Source organism: Rutidosis leptorrhynchoides, chromosome 2 (genome assembly GCF_046630445.1).
Source record: "Rutidosis leptorrhynchoides isolate AG116_Rl617_1_P2 chromosome 2, CSIRO_AGI_Rlap_v1, whole genome shotgun sequence".
Classification (NCBI taxonomy): Eukaryota; Viridiplantae; Streptophyta; class Magnoliopsida; order Asterales; family Asteraceae; genus Rutidosis; species Rutidosis leptorrhynchoides.
The window spans coordinates 507,061,762-507,078,603 of NC_092334.1; the positions used below are offsets into that span (position 1 = coordinate 507,061,762).

The window sequence follows — 16,842 nt, forward strand, 5'->3', positions numbered from 1 at the left end:
ATGTTTACTTCACTTTTGTACAACGCCGACTCGAGCTCCTAGCATACAATACCTGCCCAAATAGTATTTTGCCTTATGTTTCCCAGGTGACCGGTCCTCATAAATGCCAGGAATACAAACATGGAAAGGGTGACTCATAAATGGCAGGATGAGTATCATTAAAATAGTACATCGGAATCCTTTGCCTAAATTAGGCATCCAAGGAGGTAGAATTGTCAAGTATGCATTGTAGTCCATACATATATGAAGTGTAATCATGCCTATTTTCCTACTTAACTATCCATGGCCATTATAGTAATTAAATTATCGACTGTTAGAGGATGTATTGCATCAGGAGTCATGATAAATTTAAGCGCATACCCATAGTTACATTTAGTGTGAATCTATGGATTAGATAACATAAATATAATCCCCTCATGTTCCCCTTCTACAACCCTTGGCTTTCTGTAAACCCCCTGCATTACTTAGCCACATCATATTAAATGTTTAGGGATAAGTGAAAAGCCACAAGGAAAGGAAAAGCCTGTAAACTGTCTACTCACATTTATTTGTTGCTATACATAAATACTACTTTCTCTCATTATAACCCAATATCTCGAATGACCTGCACTTAGGTTTGGCTCCCCTATGCACAGATGTCTCCAAGTATGTTTTACATTCATAGCACGTTATATCAAATTTTAGCACATCCCATACATACCAATGCTTATCCTCCTCCCTTTTTGTGATCACCAGATTCCATCCTTCATCTCACACATTCAGGATTTCCCAATTGTGGGCTGTCAATATACACATCAACAAAGACAGGAGCTGTTGGAAAACCACAGCCGTGTTGTGTTCTAAAGTTAACTCAAGGATGTAGCAGCAGTTCAGGTTTTCACTAAATCCTGTAAAAAACCCTGATTTGCACCTAATTTTGTTACACATATTAACCTCACGATACATTTGCTTATGATCATACTTTAAATCATAAAAAAACATTTTTATGCGTTCGTGCCTCTGCATTTTCCTGTAGGGAATAAGAGTATATCCGTGTAATGTTAAGAAACATTTGTATAATATATCGGGTAATATATGCTTTATATTATTCATAGTACAAATTTGTGGTTGTATTTACATAGACACAGGCTGGTACGTATACCCAAGCCCAGGAGTTTGCCTAGCTTACATTCTTTAATTAACACAATATGATTTAACATTACTACGTTAACACAAACTTTACCAGATATATAAGTTGTTGCTTTTTCCAGGTAAAGCCACTGCCGGCGAAGCAACACTGACCTTCTCTACTATACTGCACCATTCATTTATTTTAGAAACCATAAAGACCCAGCTACATGGCCAAAGTCAGACTTTTGTTGGCCTTAAGTACATTGAACCGACTAACCATGTCAAATCTGGTAAGTATTTGTCCATTTCATCAATGCACTCATTGTTTGTCCATGGTATTAAAGTCTCTCATCAGACAATCATGGCTGTGACACACTGGCCCATTACTTTTGATACATTTATTTTCAATGTAGCGAACCAAACAGACGACAGCGCAACCCTATCGTTCTCCAGGATCCTACAGCATTCACTCATTATAGAATCGATGGAGACAAACATGCATGGTCGGGTGCAGACGTTTGTGGGTTTGAAAATTATGCCGCCCCCTGCGTTGCCGAAACCTGGTAAACTTACAATTAACTCTCACCTAAAGGTGTTTGCTAAGCGAAAGTGTAAGGACATAACTTTTATATTGTGTTCTCATGCAAGAATTGATAAGAAAAGTATTCTGATTTTATATATTTTTTTAAACCATGTTTCCTAGGATGCCCATAGTGTCATGAATTTTATTTTGTCTAGCGGTGTTGATGGTCAAGATTTGTCATATTTGAAGTAGCTCCCTAACTAACTGTTTATCCAACGTTCTCATACATGGTGAACCAGAACAACTAAGATTTGTTTTTGGATATTCAACCCGCTTAGGCTTTCCCAGCTGACCGTTTAAATTGTTTCGAGTTGTTAAACGTTGTTTTACTGCTTTCACTAAATTTATCATCGAACACGTACACTTTATTTTACTCAGGCAAACTCGGCAAAGAACATACAAGTTATAAAAAGCGCAACCCGCATATTGCCTACACGTCTTCAGGTAACTTCTATGCCCAACAGGAACTCCACCAATAACCAATTATTTTAAACATAAACTAAAGTGGTTAAATTATTTATGGTAACCACCCATACAGGTCAAAGTGCATTTGTCATTAAACCATCATGGCCAACTAATTACTCTATTTGCAGGTACACATGTGTCTTACCATAACCAAGGCGTACCAACCTTTAAGTGTATCTATTGCAATGCAAGTATGTGGTATGAAGAGCGTAGTAACAAACCCAATACCACAAAGACACCAACGTTCTCACTATGCTGTCAAAATGGAAAACTCCTCCTCCCAAAGCTACAGGAAGCCCCAACATTGCTGAAATCGTTATTAGACTACACAACTACTTCGACGGCTAAATTTCGCGAGCAAATTCGGGTGTATAACAGCATGTTTTCCTTCACATCATTTGGCGCAAAAATTGATCACTCAGTCAACCGTGGCCGAGGCCCTTATACATTTAGAATAAGCGACCAAACATACCATAAAATTGGTTCACTTTTGCCAGAGGAGGGAAGCCAGCCCAGATACGCACAACTGTATTTTTTTGACACAGAAAATGAAACAAGGAACCGCATGTCTGCCTTTGTTAGTCCCGAAACACGACAACCGTTAGATGAACACTTAACCACGAGTCTGATCAACATGTTGAATGACCACAGTGCCGTTGCACAAGCGTTTCGGATGGCACGAGATTGGGAAACTAATAACATATCGTCAAATTTTGAACTCAGGTTGCTTGCTAGGGTAACACATACCCGACAATATAACACACCCACTGTAGCGGAAGTAGCAGCATTGATAACAAGCGATTTTGGGCAATGTACAACCTCACGTGATATCATTGTCCAAAAAAAAAATTTCTCCCCCGAAAAGGATATCAGAACTACACCAACTGTATATGTCATTACAATACCCTTTATTATTTCCCTATGGGGAAACAGGGTATCACAAAGAAATCCCGTACCGTAATAATAACGGAAGACGGAAAACTATTAGAGGGTTTGTCACCATGCGTGAGTTCTATTGTTATATGATTCAACAACGTGAAAATGAGGGCACCACCTTGCTAAGAGGTGGACGATTATTTCAGCAATATTTAGTCGACGCATTCACAGCCATCGAAGAACAACAGCTTAAATGGCTAAGGAATCATCAAAACGAGTTACGCCTTGATCTATACAATAACATTTGTGATGCTGTGACACGAGGAGACACGAAAGCCACCTCAATAGGAAAACGTATCATCCTCCCATCTTCACACACAGGGAGCCCACGGTATATGGTCCAGAACTACCAAGATGCGATGGCTCTTTGCCGAGAATTTGATAACCCCGACTTATTCATTACCTTCACCTCCAACCCTAAATGGCCAGAAATCAACGCCATGCTATCCTATATAGAAGGTCAACGCGCACCAGATCGACCCGACATTGTTGCACGCGTCTTCAAACTAAAGCTTGATTGCATAATGACTGACATAATGAAGAAACACATTTTTGTTACAACGGAAGCAGGTATCTTTTAGACACTTTTAAACTTCCCATTATAGGGCCATTTCCTTCTTATCGTGGACACTATTGTCAAAGTGGCGTCAAAATAACTGTTTCTGTTACCCTACCTCTATGTTATCATTTAAATACCTGTTAAAACATAAAAAAATTAAACAAATATCTGTAAATACAAAGACCCATATTAAAATACATAGCAGCAACCTACTAATAATTATAGGTATTACCCTGTTGACCAATTTAAGTATTAAGTTCTTAGTCAATAACCCTGTAGATAATTAAACTACTTGCAGACCCTATGACATGTTTCACTCAAACACTATATAGGCTCATTTTGCAATTAACCACGGTTTCCTGATAAAAACCTATTGTTTCCTTCAGGTATACATATAATCGAGTTTCAAAAACGCGGGCTTCCTCATGTACATATACTGATTTGGTTAACTCGCGACTGCAAATGCAAGAGTCCATCAGACATCGATGACCTCATATCCGCTGAGATCCCATCTAAGACTGACGACCCAGAAGGGTACAAAGCCGTTAGTGAATACATGTTACATGGACCATGTGGTGGAAACAACATGGATGCACCCTGTATTATTGAAAGAAAATGTTCAAAACATTTCCCTAAACCGTATTACGCAGAGACAACAATAGATGAGGATGGATACGCAAACTACCGCCGAAGGAAAAATGGCGAAACGGTTACTAAAGCCAAAACTACACTTGACAACAGCTTTGTTGTCCCTTACAACAGATACCTCCTACTAAAATATAACGCACACATAAATGTAGAATGGTGCAATAGATCTCGGGCTATCAAGTATTTATTTAAATACTTAAACAAAGGCCCTGACCGAGCAACAATTGTTATACAGGAAAATTTAACTCAGATAGAAAACTCCTCAGTAGAAAAGATTGTTGAAGTAGACGAAATAAAAAAATATTTGGATTGTCGTTACCTGTCTCCATGTGAGGCTGTTTGGAGAATGTTTTCGTTCGACATCCACTTTTCTCAGCCATCCGTGATAAAGCTGTCATATCATTTACCAAGTCAACAAGCCATTACCGTACATGATTCAGCTAACCTCCCCGCGCTTCTACATAGAGAAAGCATAAAGGAGACAATGTTCACTCAATGGTTTGAACTGAACAAGCGAGACGAGAATGCCCGACAGTTTACATACACTAAAATCCCTATTCACTATGTATGGAACCAGGACGCAAAAGAGTGGACCCCTCGAAAACAACGGCGATGCATTGGACGGATTGTGTACTCAAACCCTGCATCGGGCGAGCGTTATTATCTCCGTATGTTGTTAAATATAGTGAAAGGTCCCCAATCATTTGAAGATATCCGTTCAGTCAATGGCATATTACATCCCACGTTCAAAGATGCTTGCTTTGCATACGGTCTCATAAATGATGATAAGGAGTGGACGGAAGCGATAGACGAGGCAACATTATGGGCTTCTGGTTCACAGCTTGGCGATTTGTTCGTCACAATTTTGCTTTTTTGCAACGTCAGTAAACCTCTCAAACTTTGGGAACAACATTGGGAGGCCTTATCTGATGACATTCTTCGCAAGAGGCGAAAACTGTACACCTACCCGGACTTAATCCTGACTGAGACTCAGATTAAAAACTATTGCTTGGTCGAAATATAAGCTATCTTGAATAAAAATGGTAAAAGTCTAGCAGATTACCCGGATTTGCCCCAACCTGACCAATCTCTACTAACGCATATGGACAATCGACTAATTCGAGAGGAATTAAACTACAACCTGCAGGAAATGAGAACCCTACACACCACGCTTCACAACTCTCTCACCCCAGAACAACTAGCCATTTATGAGAAGGTTATTGTAGCAGTCACACAAAAGAAGGGCGGGCTTTTTTTCCTATATGGCCCTGGTGGTACAGGAAAAACGTTTGTGTACAACACCATATTGACCAAGCTGAGATCAGAAAAGATGATCGTCCTTGCGGTAGCATCATCAGGTACGCCCATTTTTTAAAAAAAAAGCAGCTGTGCAGGATATGTACCTCAATATTTACTACAATTAATAATTAAAAAACAGTCATTCATTATACATAAATGTCTAGCGCCTACTATTTTGGTACTGTTTACCCCCGGTTTATAATTATAAGGTTTTACCCATAACTAATCTTTCTCCCTGTTTGTGTTTACACTTAACCGTTTATTTACTATCACATTAGACATTTGTTACCCCCTTATGTACTATATTAGCCATGTATAATTATACAGATAACGTTAAACCATGCAGTTACCATTGTATTGTCGAATACATGTTTACCCGTTTATATGAAAACACATACTTTAACAATTTACATTCGCAGGAATCGCATCGTTGCTTTTACCAGGAGGCAGGACTGCTCACAGTAGATTTGTCATCCCATTAGAACTCATGGAGAATAACACTTGCGGTATAAAACAAAAAACACACCTGGCTGATCTCATTCAGCAAACACGGTTAATAATTTGGGATGAAGCTCCCATGACACAAAAATATGCATTTGAAGCATTGGATAAAACCTTGTGGGATATTTTAGGCGCTCAAGATGAAACAAACAGAACCAGGCTCTTTGGCGGGATGCCGATTCTATTGGGAGGTGATTTTAGACAGATCTTACCGGTCATCCCCAAGGGCAAAAGACAAGAGGTGGTGCATGCGTGCATTAACCGTTCTAACCTGTAGAATCATTGTCAGCTACATACACTAACACAAATTATGAGGGTCAACGAATACGCTCCCGACGGTGCCATTGATACAAGAAAAAGGTTATTCAATAAGTGGGTGCTCGATATTGGAGATGGCAACGTCCCAGCGTCTACCCGAGACGGGGAAGATGAGGCTAGATGGATAAAAATTCCCGACGAATATATTGTTGAATCAGATACCTCCCCAATTGACACTATTGTGGACACCATATTCCCAGATTTCATAGCAAACCATCAAGATGAAGACTACTTACGCGAAAGGGCAATTTTAACTCCACGAAACGACGATGCAGACCAGATTAATAAACGCATGTTCAAGAAACTACAATCTCAAAGTATGACATACCAAAGCTCAGATGAAATATGCAAGGGATCAACAGATGCACTGGAGCAAAACCAGGCATATCCGGTCGAGTTTTTAAATAAACTGAATTTCCCCGACGTCCCACCGCACAAGCTAAAACTGAAGATCGGTCAACCTATAATGTTGTTACGAAATTTGTACCCCAGCGCAGGCATGTGTAACGGAACCCGGCTTATAATTACCGACTTTCAGAAATTCGTGATTCATGCCCGCATAATTACTGGCTCGCATATAGGGAATACGGTCATAATACCTAGAATAGTCTTAACCGCTACACAGTCCAAATGGCCATTTGTTCTGCAGCGCATCCAGTTTCCCGTTAAACCATGCTATGCGATGACGATTAACAAGAGCCAGGGACAATCCCTAGAATTAGTGGGCCTATACTTACCAAAACCGGTCTTCAGCCATGGGCAGCTATACGTGGCAATGTCACGAGTCACTCACCCCGATGGCCTGAAAATAGTGATGGTCAATGAACTATACGACGGGTTACAGAACCATACACGAAATGTCGTCTACAAGGAAACATTCACAAACCTACATCCTACTACTTAAAGGTTCATCATCACTCTCTCTAACCAATTAATTATATACTGTCCTTCATTTGCTTATAAGTTATAACATATTTATGCTATTAATTAAAAATATACAATTAATTGAAACAAGAGCGATATTCGCAATAACAGCCACGGTTACTTCCTACTTTAACAATATGTACCCCTACAATTAACTGGTTCAGGTGAACTTTTGTTTCAGGCATCCCCTGCAAATGGGAACATTATAAAATAGCATACACGCATTAATCTGGTACATTACTACTCCTCACTTTTAATTTTACAAATTATACTTTTACTATTTTGGCAGTCATGGACTTCGTTGTGTTATTTGAAACTTAATTCAAAGATATAGGATATACTCTGCTACATTCATTCAGCTCACTTTTACTTTTACAGAATATAAGGTTTCTAATTTAACAAACATGTTCTTAGTTGTCTTATTTGGCATTTGCTTCAAGTTACGCTCGCAATAAGGCTATTTGCAGCCTATATCGCTAATAAACTGTTGGTTTTAAACAGGCATACTACACACCCATAGTTCTGCGCACCTATTCTGTAACTCAATTTCATTTACCTCCCAGAAAACAGCGGCTAACCTGCCTTTAGACTCAGGTATACAATGTAGATAGGCATTACCTTTGAAAGAGATATATAAATACTAAGTTTAAGAATATAGCATACAAATTGGACTCTACTAGGTGATAACATCAAACGATCGTAATAGTTCATAGTTATTATACCAACACATGATTTACTTCAGATTTGCTATAAATGGCAGCAGCTACAGGATGTCGATATTCAACTGAAATAAAAAAGCCATTATACCCAAGCTTCCACGCGCACAGGCAACCAGTTTGGCAACCAAATATCGGAGTCGACTCCGCAGCTATATTCAATTGTTTAACCCTATGTGGAAAATGTGTCCACCAGTCTACATTTATAATGTCGTCTGATCCGAAATGTAATAGCTAGCACCGATATTTTTAATTCGTTTTCCTGGATTCATATGCACTATAAATTTATGCTACAATACCCTCAATTCTGGAAATAGCACAGGTAAAAACCATCGATTTCGTATACATTTTGAAGCCCTCTGTTTACAAAGCCACTTTAAATAGATCCTCATAACCTTGGATATTGAATTAGCAAACACATTAGACATACAAAACAAGCCACCGTTCACGTGCAACGCACGGGCATTGGCTACTAGTTTAGATTAAATTTTAGTTTTCACATACATTATTATGCATGATGCATGGTAATTAACAATATAGATGTATGAAAAACAGTTGAAAAGAAAAAAGGTTGGAAAAGAGAAAATGGAAAGAGAAAAGGTTGAAAAAAATAGAATCGAACTTTGGCACCCTTGAACATAAGGTTGGTGAAGAAACCAGCCAACCAAGCTAGAATGTATGGGAATATATCAAATATATAACACTATAACTCGACCTTTTGGGGGACCTTGGCCCACCCATACCCCCTGATGATCCGCCTATGATGAACCGCAACAAGCTGTTCACCATAAGTTCTGCATTATCGCTATTCACTAGGTGTGTAGTTGAGCCAACATATCACTTCACCTCATGCAGGGGCAGGGCGGGCCTATGAAGGGGCAACCATGGTCGACGATGACCCAATTTTGTGTAATGTATTTATATGTTAAAGTTCGATACTTAGTGTATTTTTATGTTAAAAGTCGACGTTTTGCCCCTATTTTTGTTTTGTTTTTTTTTTTAATTTTTATCATATTTCATCCGTAAATAAATCTTGAATGTCACTGGACCTCATGGATTGATGATTGAGTCGGATAGAAAAACACAAAAAGAAAATTACCTATTAGTCAAACAACAATATCAATGATGTCCAATTATTATTATTATTATTTTTTTCGCTTAGTGGTCTTTAGCTTGGATATCCGTGTCTTGGTAATAACTTTTCATCCCCTTTATCTAATTAGAAGACAAATAATGTTTTGACTGAAATTCTAATCAATTGTTTAAATTTAATATTAATGGTTGAATTAAATGAGATACAAATATGGCATTATCACCTAACTTAATGGTCAGAATATGCTTTAAAGTAATATATAACGGTTGTAACTGAATACGCTTATTTAATAACCAATCTCTCACTGTCTCTCCTATATACATATACATATATATATATATATATATATATATATATATATATATATATATATATATATATATATATATATATATATATATATATATATATATATATATATATATAAGATTAGAAGTTACTCTGTAAATCAGATTATATTGTAGGATCAAGAGGGAAAAACATGTTGGGAAAAGTGAGGGGAGCATTTTGAGCCACAAATTTAGGGAGGTGAATGTAGTTGACCCAATATATCACTTCATCTCATGCAGGGCAGGGCGGACCTATGAAGGGGCAACCGGGGTCGACGACGACCCAATTTTATGTAATGTATTTATATGTTAAAGTTCGATACTTAGTATATTTATATTGTTAAAATTTGACGTTTTGCCCTGTTTTTTGGGGTTTTTTTTTTCAAATTATTATCATTTTGCATCCGTAAAAAAAATTCTTGAATGTCACTGGACCTTATGGATTGATGATTGAGTGGGATAAAAAAAAAACACAAAGAGAAAATTACCTATTAGTCAAACAACAAAATCAACGATGTCCAATTTTATTTTATTTTCGTTTAATGATCTTTAGCTTGGACATCCGTGTCTTGGTAATAACTTTTAGTCGCCTTTATCTAATTAGGAGACAAATAATGTTTTGATTGAAATTCTAATCAATGGTTTAAATTCAATATCAATAGTTGAAATAAACGAGATACAAATATGGCATTATCACCTAAATTAATGGTCAGAATATGCTTTAAAGTAATATATAACAGTTGTATCTGAATACACTTATTTAATAACCAATCTCTCTCTCTCTCTCTCTCTCTCTCTCTATATATATATATATATATATATATATATATATATATATATATATATATATATATACAATTAGAAGTTACTCTGTAAATCAGATTAGATTGTAGGATCAAGAGGGAAGCACATGTTGGGAAAAGTGGAGGAGCATTTTGAGCCACAAATTTAGGGAGGTGAATGTAGTTGACCCAACATATCACTTCATCTCATGCAGGGTAGGGCGGACCTATGAAGGGGCAATCGAGGTCGACGACGACCCAATTTTGTGTAATGTATTTATATGTTAAAGTTCGATACTTAGTGTATTTATATGTTAAAATAAAAGTCGACGTTTTGCCCCTGTTTTTTGTTTTTTTTCAAATTTTAATCATTTTGCATCAGTAAAAAAAAAAGAAAAAATTCTTGAATGTCACTGGACCTCATGGATTGATGATTGAGTGGGATAAAAAAAACACAAAAAAGAAATTACCTATTAGTTAAATAACAAAATCAAAGATGTCCAATTTTTTTTTCTTCGTTTAGTGGTCTTTAGCTTGGATATCCTTGTCTTGGTAATAACTTTTCGTCGCCTTTATCTAATTAAGAGACAAATAATGTTTTGATTGAAATTCTAATCAATGGTTTTAATTCAATATTAATGGTTGAAATAAATGAGATACAAATATGACATTATCACCTAAATTAATGGTCAGAGTATGTTTAAAGTAATATATAACAGTTGTAACTGAATACGCTTATTTAATAACCAATCTCTCTCTCTCTCTCTCTCTCTCTCTATATATATATATATATATATATATATATATATATATATATATATATATGTATATATATATATGTATATGTATATGTATATGTATATGTATGTATGTATGTATGTATGTATGTATGTATGTATGTATGTATGTATGTATGTATGTATGTATGTAACTAGAGGGGGATGAATTTGACTTTGCAATTTTTACATTTCGGATAGAGCAAGTCTATACGGTGCACGTGCTACAGGTGCGGCTCCCGGGATAAGATCGATTTGGAATTCTACCGGTCGATGAGGTGGAAGACCCGGAAATTCGTCGGGAAATACATCGGAAAAGTCACGAACAATTGGCACATCATCGATATGCTTCTCATCGGTCTCGACTTTCTTAACGTGGGCTAGGATCGTGAAACAACCTTTACGAAGTAATTTTTTGACTTTAATGCACGAAATGAGGTTGAGTCCGGTGCAACTCTTATCGACATAAACAATAAAGGGTTCACCATTCTCGATAGGAATTCGGATTGCGTTAAGATCACAAATGATGTGAGATTTTGTTCTTGCTAACCAATTAATACCAATTATTAATTGAAGCTCCCTAGTTCCATAGGTATCAAGTCAATTTCAAACTCTTTACCCAATAAGTTTAACATACACCCCCGATAATATTTTTCGGCGCTTAATAGTTTCCCGTTGGCCATTTCAATAGTATAAGTAGTATCTAGGGGGAGTGGTGGAGCGCGAAAAGCGTGAGTCAAAGTCTTGGATACAAAACTCTTATCGGCACCCGAATCGAATAAACACGAAACATAAGTGTTGTTGAGAAGAAACGTACCCGTGACTAGTTCATTGTCATCTCGGGCCTCCGCGGCGTTAATGTTGAAAGATCGGCCGCGTGCATTGGGGTTGGCTTTCTTCTTTGGGCATGCATTTCTAAAATGACCCGGCAGGCCACATTCAAAACAAACACCCGTCTTTGGTGCATTGGGCCCCTTTTGAGCGACGGGGGCAGCACTTCTGCAATCATTGGCCAAATGACCACTTCTTTGACACCGGTGGTAAAATGACTTGCCACATTCACCATAGTGATGCTTGTGGCATTTATTGCAAAAAGGTTGAGTTCCGGCATAACTTTTCTTGCCGTCGGAAGTGAAAGGCTTTTTGGTGAAGGTGTTGTTGTTATAGTTTCTAGATGGGTCACCCGACTTATCCTCGGCCTTAGGTGCCTGTACTTTGATTTCATCCACCGTTTCTATCAATTGGCGGGCCATCTTCAAAGCTTCTTGTAGATTAGCGGGTTTGGATGACATTACCCCGTGTTTGATGCTCTTAGGGAGGCTATCCATGTAAAGTTCAACCCTTAGGGGCTCGGGAGTCACGAGGGCCGGACACATTAGGGCTAGCTCGGCAAATCGTTGATTATAAGTCTTGAGGTCGTTTCCGATCGCTTTCAAACTTCATCGGTACCCACCCATTGTACATATGTATTCCACCACGTGAGAGCAATACCAGCAAAAGTGTGAGTGGAAAACTTGACCTTATCTTGGTCCCGGCAACCGCTTATGCTAAAGACGGCTTCTGTTTATTCGAACCATCGGGTGAGAGTAACCGGTCTCCCGGTTCCATCGAAAGTATGAGGTTTGCACCTGATATCGCATATTTAATACACGTTTTCCTTAGCGATATCGATCACATTTTGGTCCTTTTGGATACGATTTGGTGTTATTTCATTAAGTGTTATGAAAGTTCGAGTTCTAAGACCAAGGAGATGAAATTTGAAGTTATTTGATGGTTTTAGTGATTTTCTATGGAAACGAGTGAAAGAGATTGGTTCGATGCGAGTTTGGATGAATTTAATGAGTTTTCAGCTCGGAATCAGCAAAAAGGGGCCTGGAGCGCCGCTCAGAAAGGTGGAGCGCCGCTCCAGTAGGCAGGAAATTGAGTTCGAGAGTTTTCAGAATGCCAGAGATTAGGTTTCAGTGATATGGAGCGTCGCTCCACCTTCTGTCGGCTTCAGAATTTTACTATTTAAAGGCCGAATGTTTACCCTAATTATTCATTCTTGCATCCAGACGAATTCCAGCAGCTTTTTGACCAAAAAGGGTGATTTTTGGGGAATCCCAAGATCATTCTAACACCTCAATCATTCCGGAAATGCATCTCGATCCGTTCATCATTCAAGAACACAATTTTCATTAGGTTTAGTTCTTATCATCATAATGAATACTTTTAATTGTTTATTTGTGATTTTGGCTTTAGCTATGATTGTTGGTTAAGCACTTTAATGTTTGTCTAGATTGAATATTCGTATGTGTTTGGATGATATTTTAATGTTTATTTTGATTAATGCATGATAATTATGAGTTTTGATTAAGAACCATTCTTATGGGATTTGATTATTGTTACTAGGCTTGATTAGTGATCTTGTTTGAATAAAGGGAACCCTGTTTCAATTTAATGAACTAATTTCCAATTAATTTGTCTTAACCAATTGAGTGCTTACTGGACCAAGGGGGTAAACCGGGTAACATAGATTGAACAAAATATGGGTGAATTGTGTGGAGCGAACGCGTAACCAATTGAATCTTAATCTTATAATTAGTTAATTACTAAGTCACAAACGAAAGAGGTCTTTGGTGAAAGGGAACCCTAAGCCGATAAATCCTAGTTTGACGTGTTTGCTAAAAGAGAACTCTGGGTAAACCGACTATGTAGTTGCATGTATTGATAAATTGAACTAGTGCTTAATAACAAATCATCCGACACTGCGAATAGGAGATCTAGGCGAACATTCTTTTATCTATTGAATTCAAATATCTTTACTTTTCGTTGAGTCTGCATTTATTTTCTATAAACTTAAAAACACAAAAATATTGTCTTTTACTTTTAATCTATCCTTGATTTGGCTAATCGTTCAATAGCCGCAAAACAAATTATCTCGTACTTTCGATTTTCATAGATTAACTTAGTTTATTTTTATTAGTTGCAATCTTAATTCTCACGTTTAAACTGTCCTTGGAACGATTTCGGAATTACCAACTTTATACTATTGCACGGTCGGGTACACTGCCCGTTAGTGTGTAGTAATCTTTAAACCGGCATTTTCCAGAGATAAATTATATACTAGATTTTACACATCAAGTTTTTGGCTCCGCTGCCGGGGACAGTTGTGTCGGAAATTAAGATTGTTATCTAATTGTTCTTAGTTTAGTTTTAATTATAGTTTATTTTTACTTTTCGTTTATTCTCAGTGGAATCGGTGCGTTTAATCAGTTGTTAGTTGTGATTTTGCAGATAACAGGTAGTGCATGCCACATACGCGTTCTTCAGATTCTCCTATTCTTCAACCATTTGACGAACCTAAAAGAGAGTTATTTAGAGCGTTAAGTCAAGAGAAACAGTCTACAGTGGATTCATCAGCTTCTTCAAGTGATAATATAATTAATTTGGGTAGTAGTGCTGAGACTGTGGTGCCCGATACACCACCTGAAATCCACGAAGCAGAAGACTCTTACATTTCATTTGATACTTTTGATACTGAAGAGACGGTTGATCAACCACCTCGTCCTCAGACTATGGCAGAAAAGTTGAAGGCCACCCGAGCTGGCCAAGGCAATTCGATTACTCAACCAAACATCACTCAGCCTTTTCAAATCACAGGGCCAATTTTGAGTTTGATAGCTACGGATTGCCAATTCCATGGCAAGGATAGTGAGGATGCTAACGAGCATCTTCGTGTTTTCAATGATGTTTGCAACTTGTTCAAGCTGAATCAGGTTGCCGATACTTCGATCAAGACAAGGCTTTTTTCCTGGACTCTTAAGGGAGAAGCTAAGAGATGGTTAGATAAGCAACCAGAGGGAGCGATTACCTCTTAGGAAGTTTTGGTAGATAAGTTCTTATCAAAGTTTTTCCCTGCGTCTCGAGCTGCTAGACTTCAAGCAGATATTTCGCAATTCAGGCAAAAGAGCAGTGAGACATTATTTGATGCTTGGGACCGTTATTCTAATATGTTACGCTCGTGTCCGTAACACGGGTTGAATGATTTACAAAAGGTCCAGATTTTCTACAAAGGTTGTGACATACCAACTCGTCAGAGTATTGATCAAGCAGCAGGTGGAACTTTAATGGATAAGACCGAAGAAGGGGCGTTAGAGATAATTGAAAAGCAAGCTGCCTACACTCACGAATGGCATCAAGATCACGAGTCAACCCGTTAAGCGTCAGTTAAGAGAACCGAAACCACTGGTGCGTATGATGATTATGGGTCTATTAATGCTAAGTTAGACAAACTTGGTAGACACTTGAAGAAGTTGGAAAAGGACATGCATGGTATTAAGGTTGGTTGTGAGTTTTCCGGGGGATTACATTTAGGAAAAGATTGTGATGCAGGTTTGACTATGAACCAGAAAGAAGAGATCACTTATATTAGTCAATAGAACAACAATCAGTTTCAGGGACGTGCGCAGTTTAATAGGAATTTCAACAATCCCTATAATCCTCAAGGTAATCAAGGTTCGAGGTTCCATCCAGGATCTAGTGGAGGATATCAACAACAAGCTCCCGGGTATTTTCAGAAACCCCAAGCCGAAGAGAAAAAGTCCAACCTTGAAGCTATGATCGAAAAGCTTGTGATGTCTTAAACTCAGCTTGTTACTACTGTTACTCAAAACAATGAGAAGAATGATCAAATATTTCGAAATCAACAAGCAGCTATTCAGAATTTAGAGAAACAAATTGGTCAACTTACTAATCGGAGTAATGAGAGGAAACCGGGGGAGTTACTGAGCAAAACAGATACTAACCCAAAGAATGGGCACGTTTATGCTATCACCACCCAAAGTGGTTTAGCATATGATTCACCGCGGAAGCCCGATGAGCATGATTTGCGAGTGCCGTTAGCTAAGGATAGTGAACCGGTTGTTGTTAGTGAACCGGAGGGGGAAAAGGAGCCGGAACAGGTGATTGAGAAGGTTGTAAGGGTATCGGAAACCGTTGCTGCTAAACCGGTCGTTAAAGAGTATCAACCACCATTCCCATTCTCGAGGAAGCAGAGATTGGAGAAGCTTGAGGCGGAAAAGTCCAAGTTCATGGACTTGATTAAAAAAGTTAACATAAATGTGTCTTTTATTGATGTGATTGCAAGTATGCCAAAATATGCAAGGTTTCTGAAGGATTTGCTAACTAACAGGAAGAAGCTGGAGAACGTGTCTTTAGTTAGGTTGAATGCCGCATGCTCAGCAGTAGTTGCAAAGAAGCTTCCCGAGAAGCTTGAGGATCCTGAGAGTTTTACCATTCCTTGTTTACTTGGTAATTTGGATTGTGTGATGGCGTTGGCGGATTTGGGGGCTAGCATAAATTTAATGTCTTATTCTATTTATTTACAGCTAGACCCCGGGGAGTTAAAACCCACGCGTATGGCTATTCAGCTAGCTGACTGCTCTATTAAATTCCCTCGTGGAATTATAGAGAATATGCTAGTTAAGATTGGGTCGTTGGTTTTCCCGGCTGATTTCGTGGTTTTGGATATGGAAGTGGATGAAAGGATTCCACTTATTTTGGGTCGGCCATTTTTGAATACTGCTAGGTGTATCATCGATGTTTATGGCCAAAAGTTGACCCTTAGGATAGATGACTTGAGTGCAACATTCTCAATCGACCATGCTTTAAAGTACCCTGCCTACACTGATGATACATGTTATTTTCTTAACATTGTGGATGTCCAGTCTGAGTTTTTGCAGGAATTCCCAGAGTTACAGGGTTAAGGAGAATGCTCCTTGGTTGAAATTGATGAGGAGTTGCAGGTTGAGGAGGTGGATAT

The 16,842-nt window shown here is 38.1% G+C and overlaps 3 protein-coding genes across 3 annotated transcripts; all 3 read left to right on the plus strand.

The window, feature by feature from the left end:
* The first annotated feature begins 1,471 nt into the window (after positions 1 to 1,471).
* LOC139889521 (uncharacterized) lies at positions 1,472 to 5,325 on the plus strand. The gene is made up of 5 exons (XM_071872468.1): positions 1,472 to 1,673; positions 2,072 to 2,137; positions 2,287 to 2,970; positions 3,092 to 3,664; positions 4,040 to 5,325. The coding sequence occupies exons 1-5, from the start codon at positions 1,472 to 1,474 to the stop codon at positions 5,323 to 5,325; spliced, it is 2,811 nt and encodes a 936-aa protein (XP_071728569.1).
* A 78-nt stretch (positions 5,326 to 5,403) lies between these two features.
* On the plus strand, positions 5,404 to 6,378 carry LOC139889522 (uncharacterized). The gene is made up of 2 exons (XM_071872469.1): positions 5,404 to 5,659; positions 6,020 to 6,378. Exons 1-2 carry the CDS (start codon positions 5,404 to 5,406, stop codon positions 6,376 to 6,378), a joined length of 615 nt encoding a protein of 204 aa, XP_071728570.1.
* Positions 6,379 to 6,411: 33 nt separating this feature from the next.
* On the plus strand, positions 6,412 to 7,323 carry LOC139889523 (uncharacterized). Its single transcript, XM_071872470.1, has one exon. The coding sequence runs from the start codon at positions 6,412 to 6,414 to the stop codon at positions 7,321 to 7,323; it is 912 nt and encodes a 303-aa protein (XP_071728571.1).
* The last annotated feature ends 9,519 nt before the right edge of the window (positions 7,324 to 16,842 follow it).

Bases quoted from the DNA above. Each gene is read 5' to 3' on its own strand.
- LOC139889521 (XM_071872468.1), top strand. From the start codon at position 1,472: ATGGCTGTGACACACTGGCCCATTACTTTTGATACATTTATTTTCAAT. The intron at 1,674-2,071 runs GTAAACTTACAA...TATTTTACTCAG, and splicing joins CCCTGCGTTGCCGAAACCTG to GCAAACTCGGCAAAGAACAT. The intron at 2,971-3,091 runs GTACAACCTCAC...ATGGGGAAACAG, and splicing joins AACAAGCGATTTTGGGCAAT to GGTATCACAAAGAAATCCCG.
- LOC139889523 (XM_071872470.1), top strand. From the start codon at position 6,412: ATGAGGGTCAACGAATACGCTCCCGACGGTGCCATTGATACAAGAAAA.
- LOC139889522 (XM_071872469.1), top strand. From the start codon at position 5,404: ATGGACAATCGACTAATTCGAGAGGAATTAAACTACAACCTGCAGGAA. The intron at 5,660-6,019 runs GTACGCCCATTT...TTACATTCGCAG, and splicing joins CCTTGCGGTAGCATCATCAG to GAATCGCATCGTTGCTTTTA.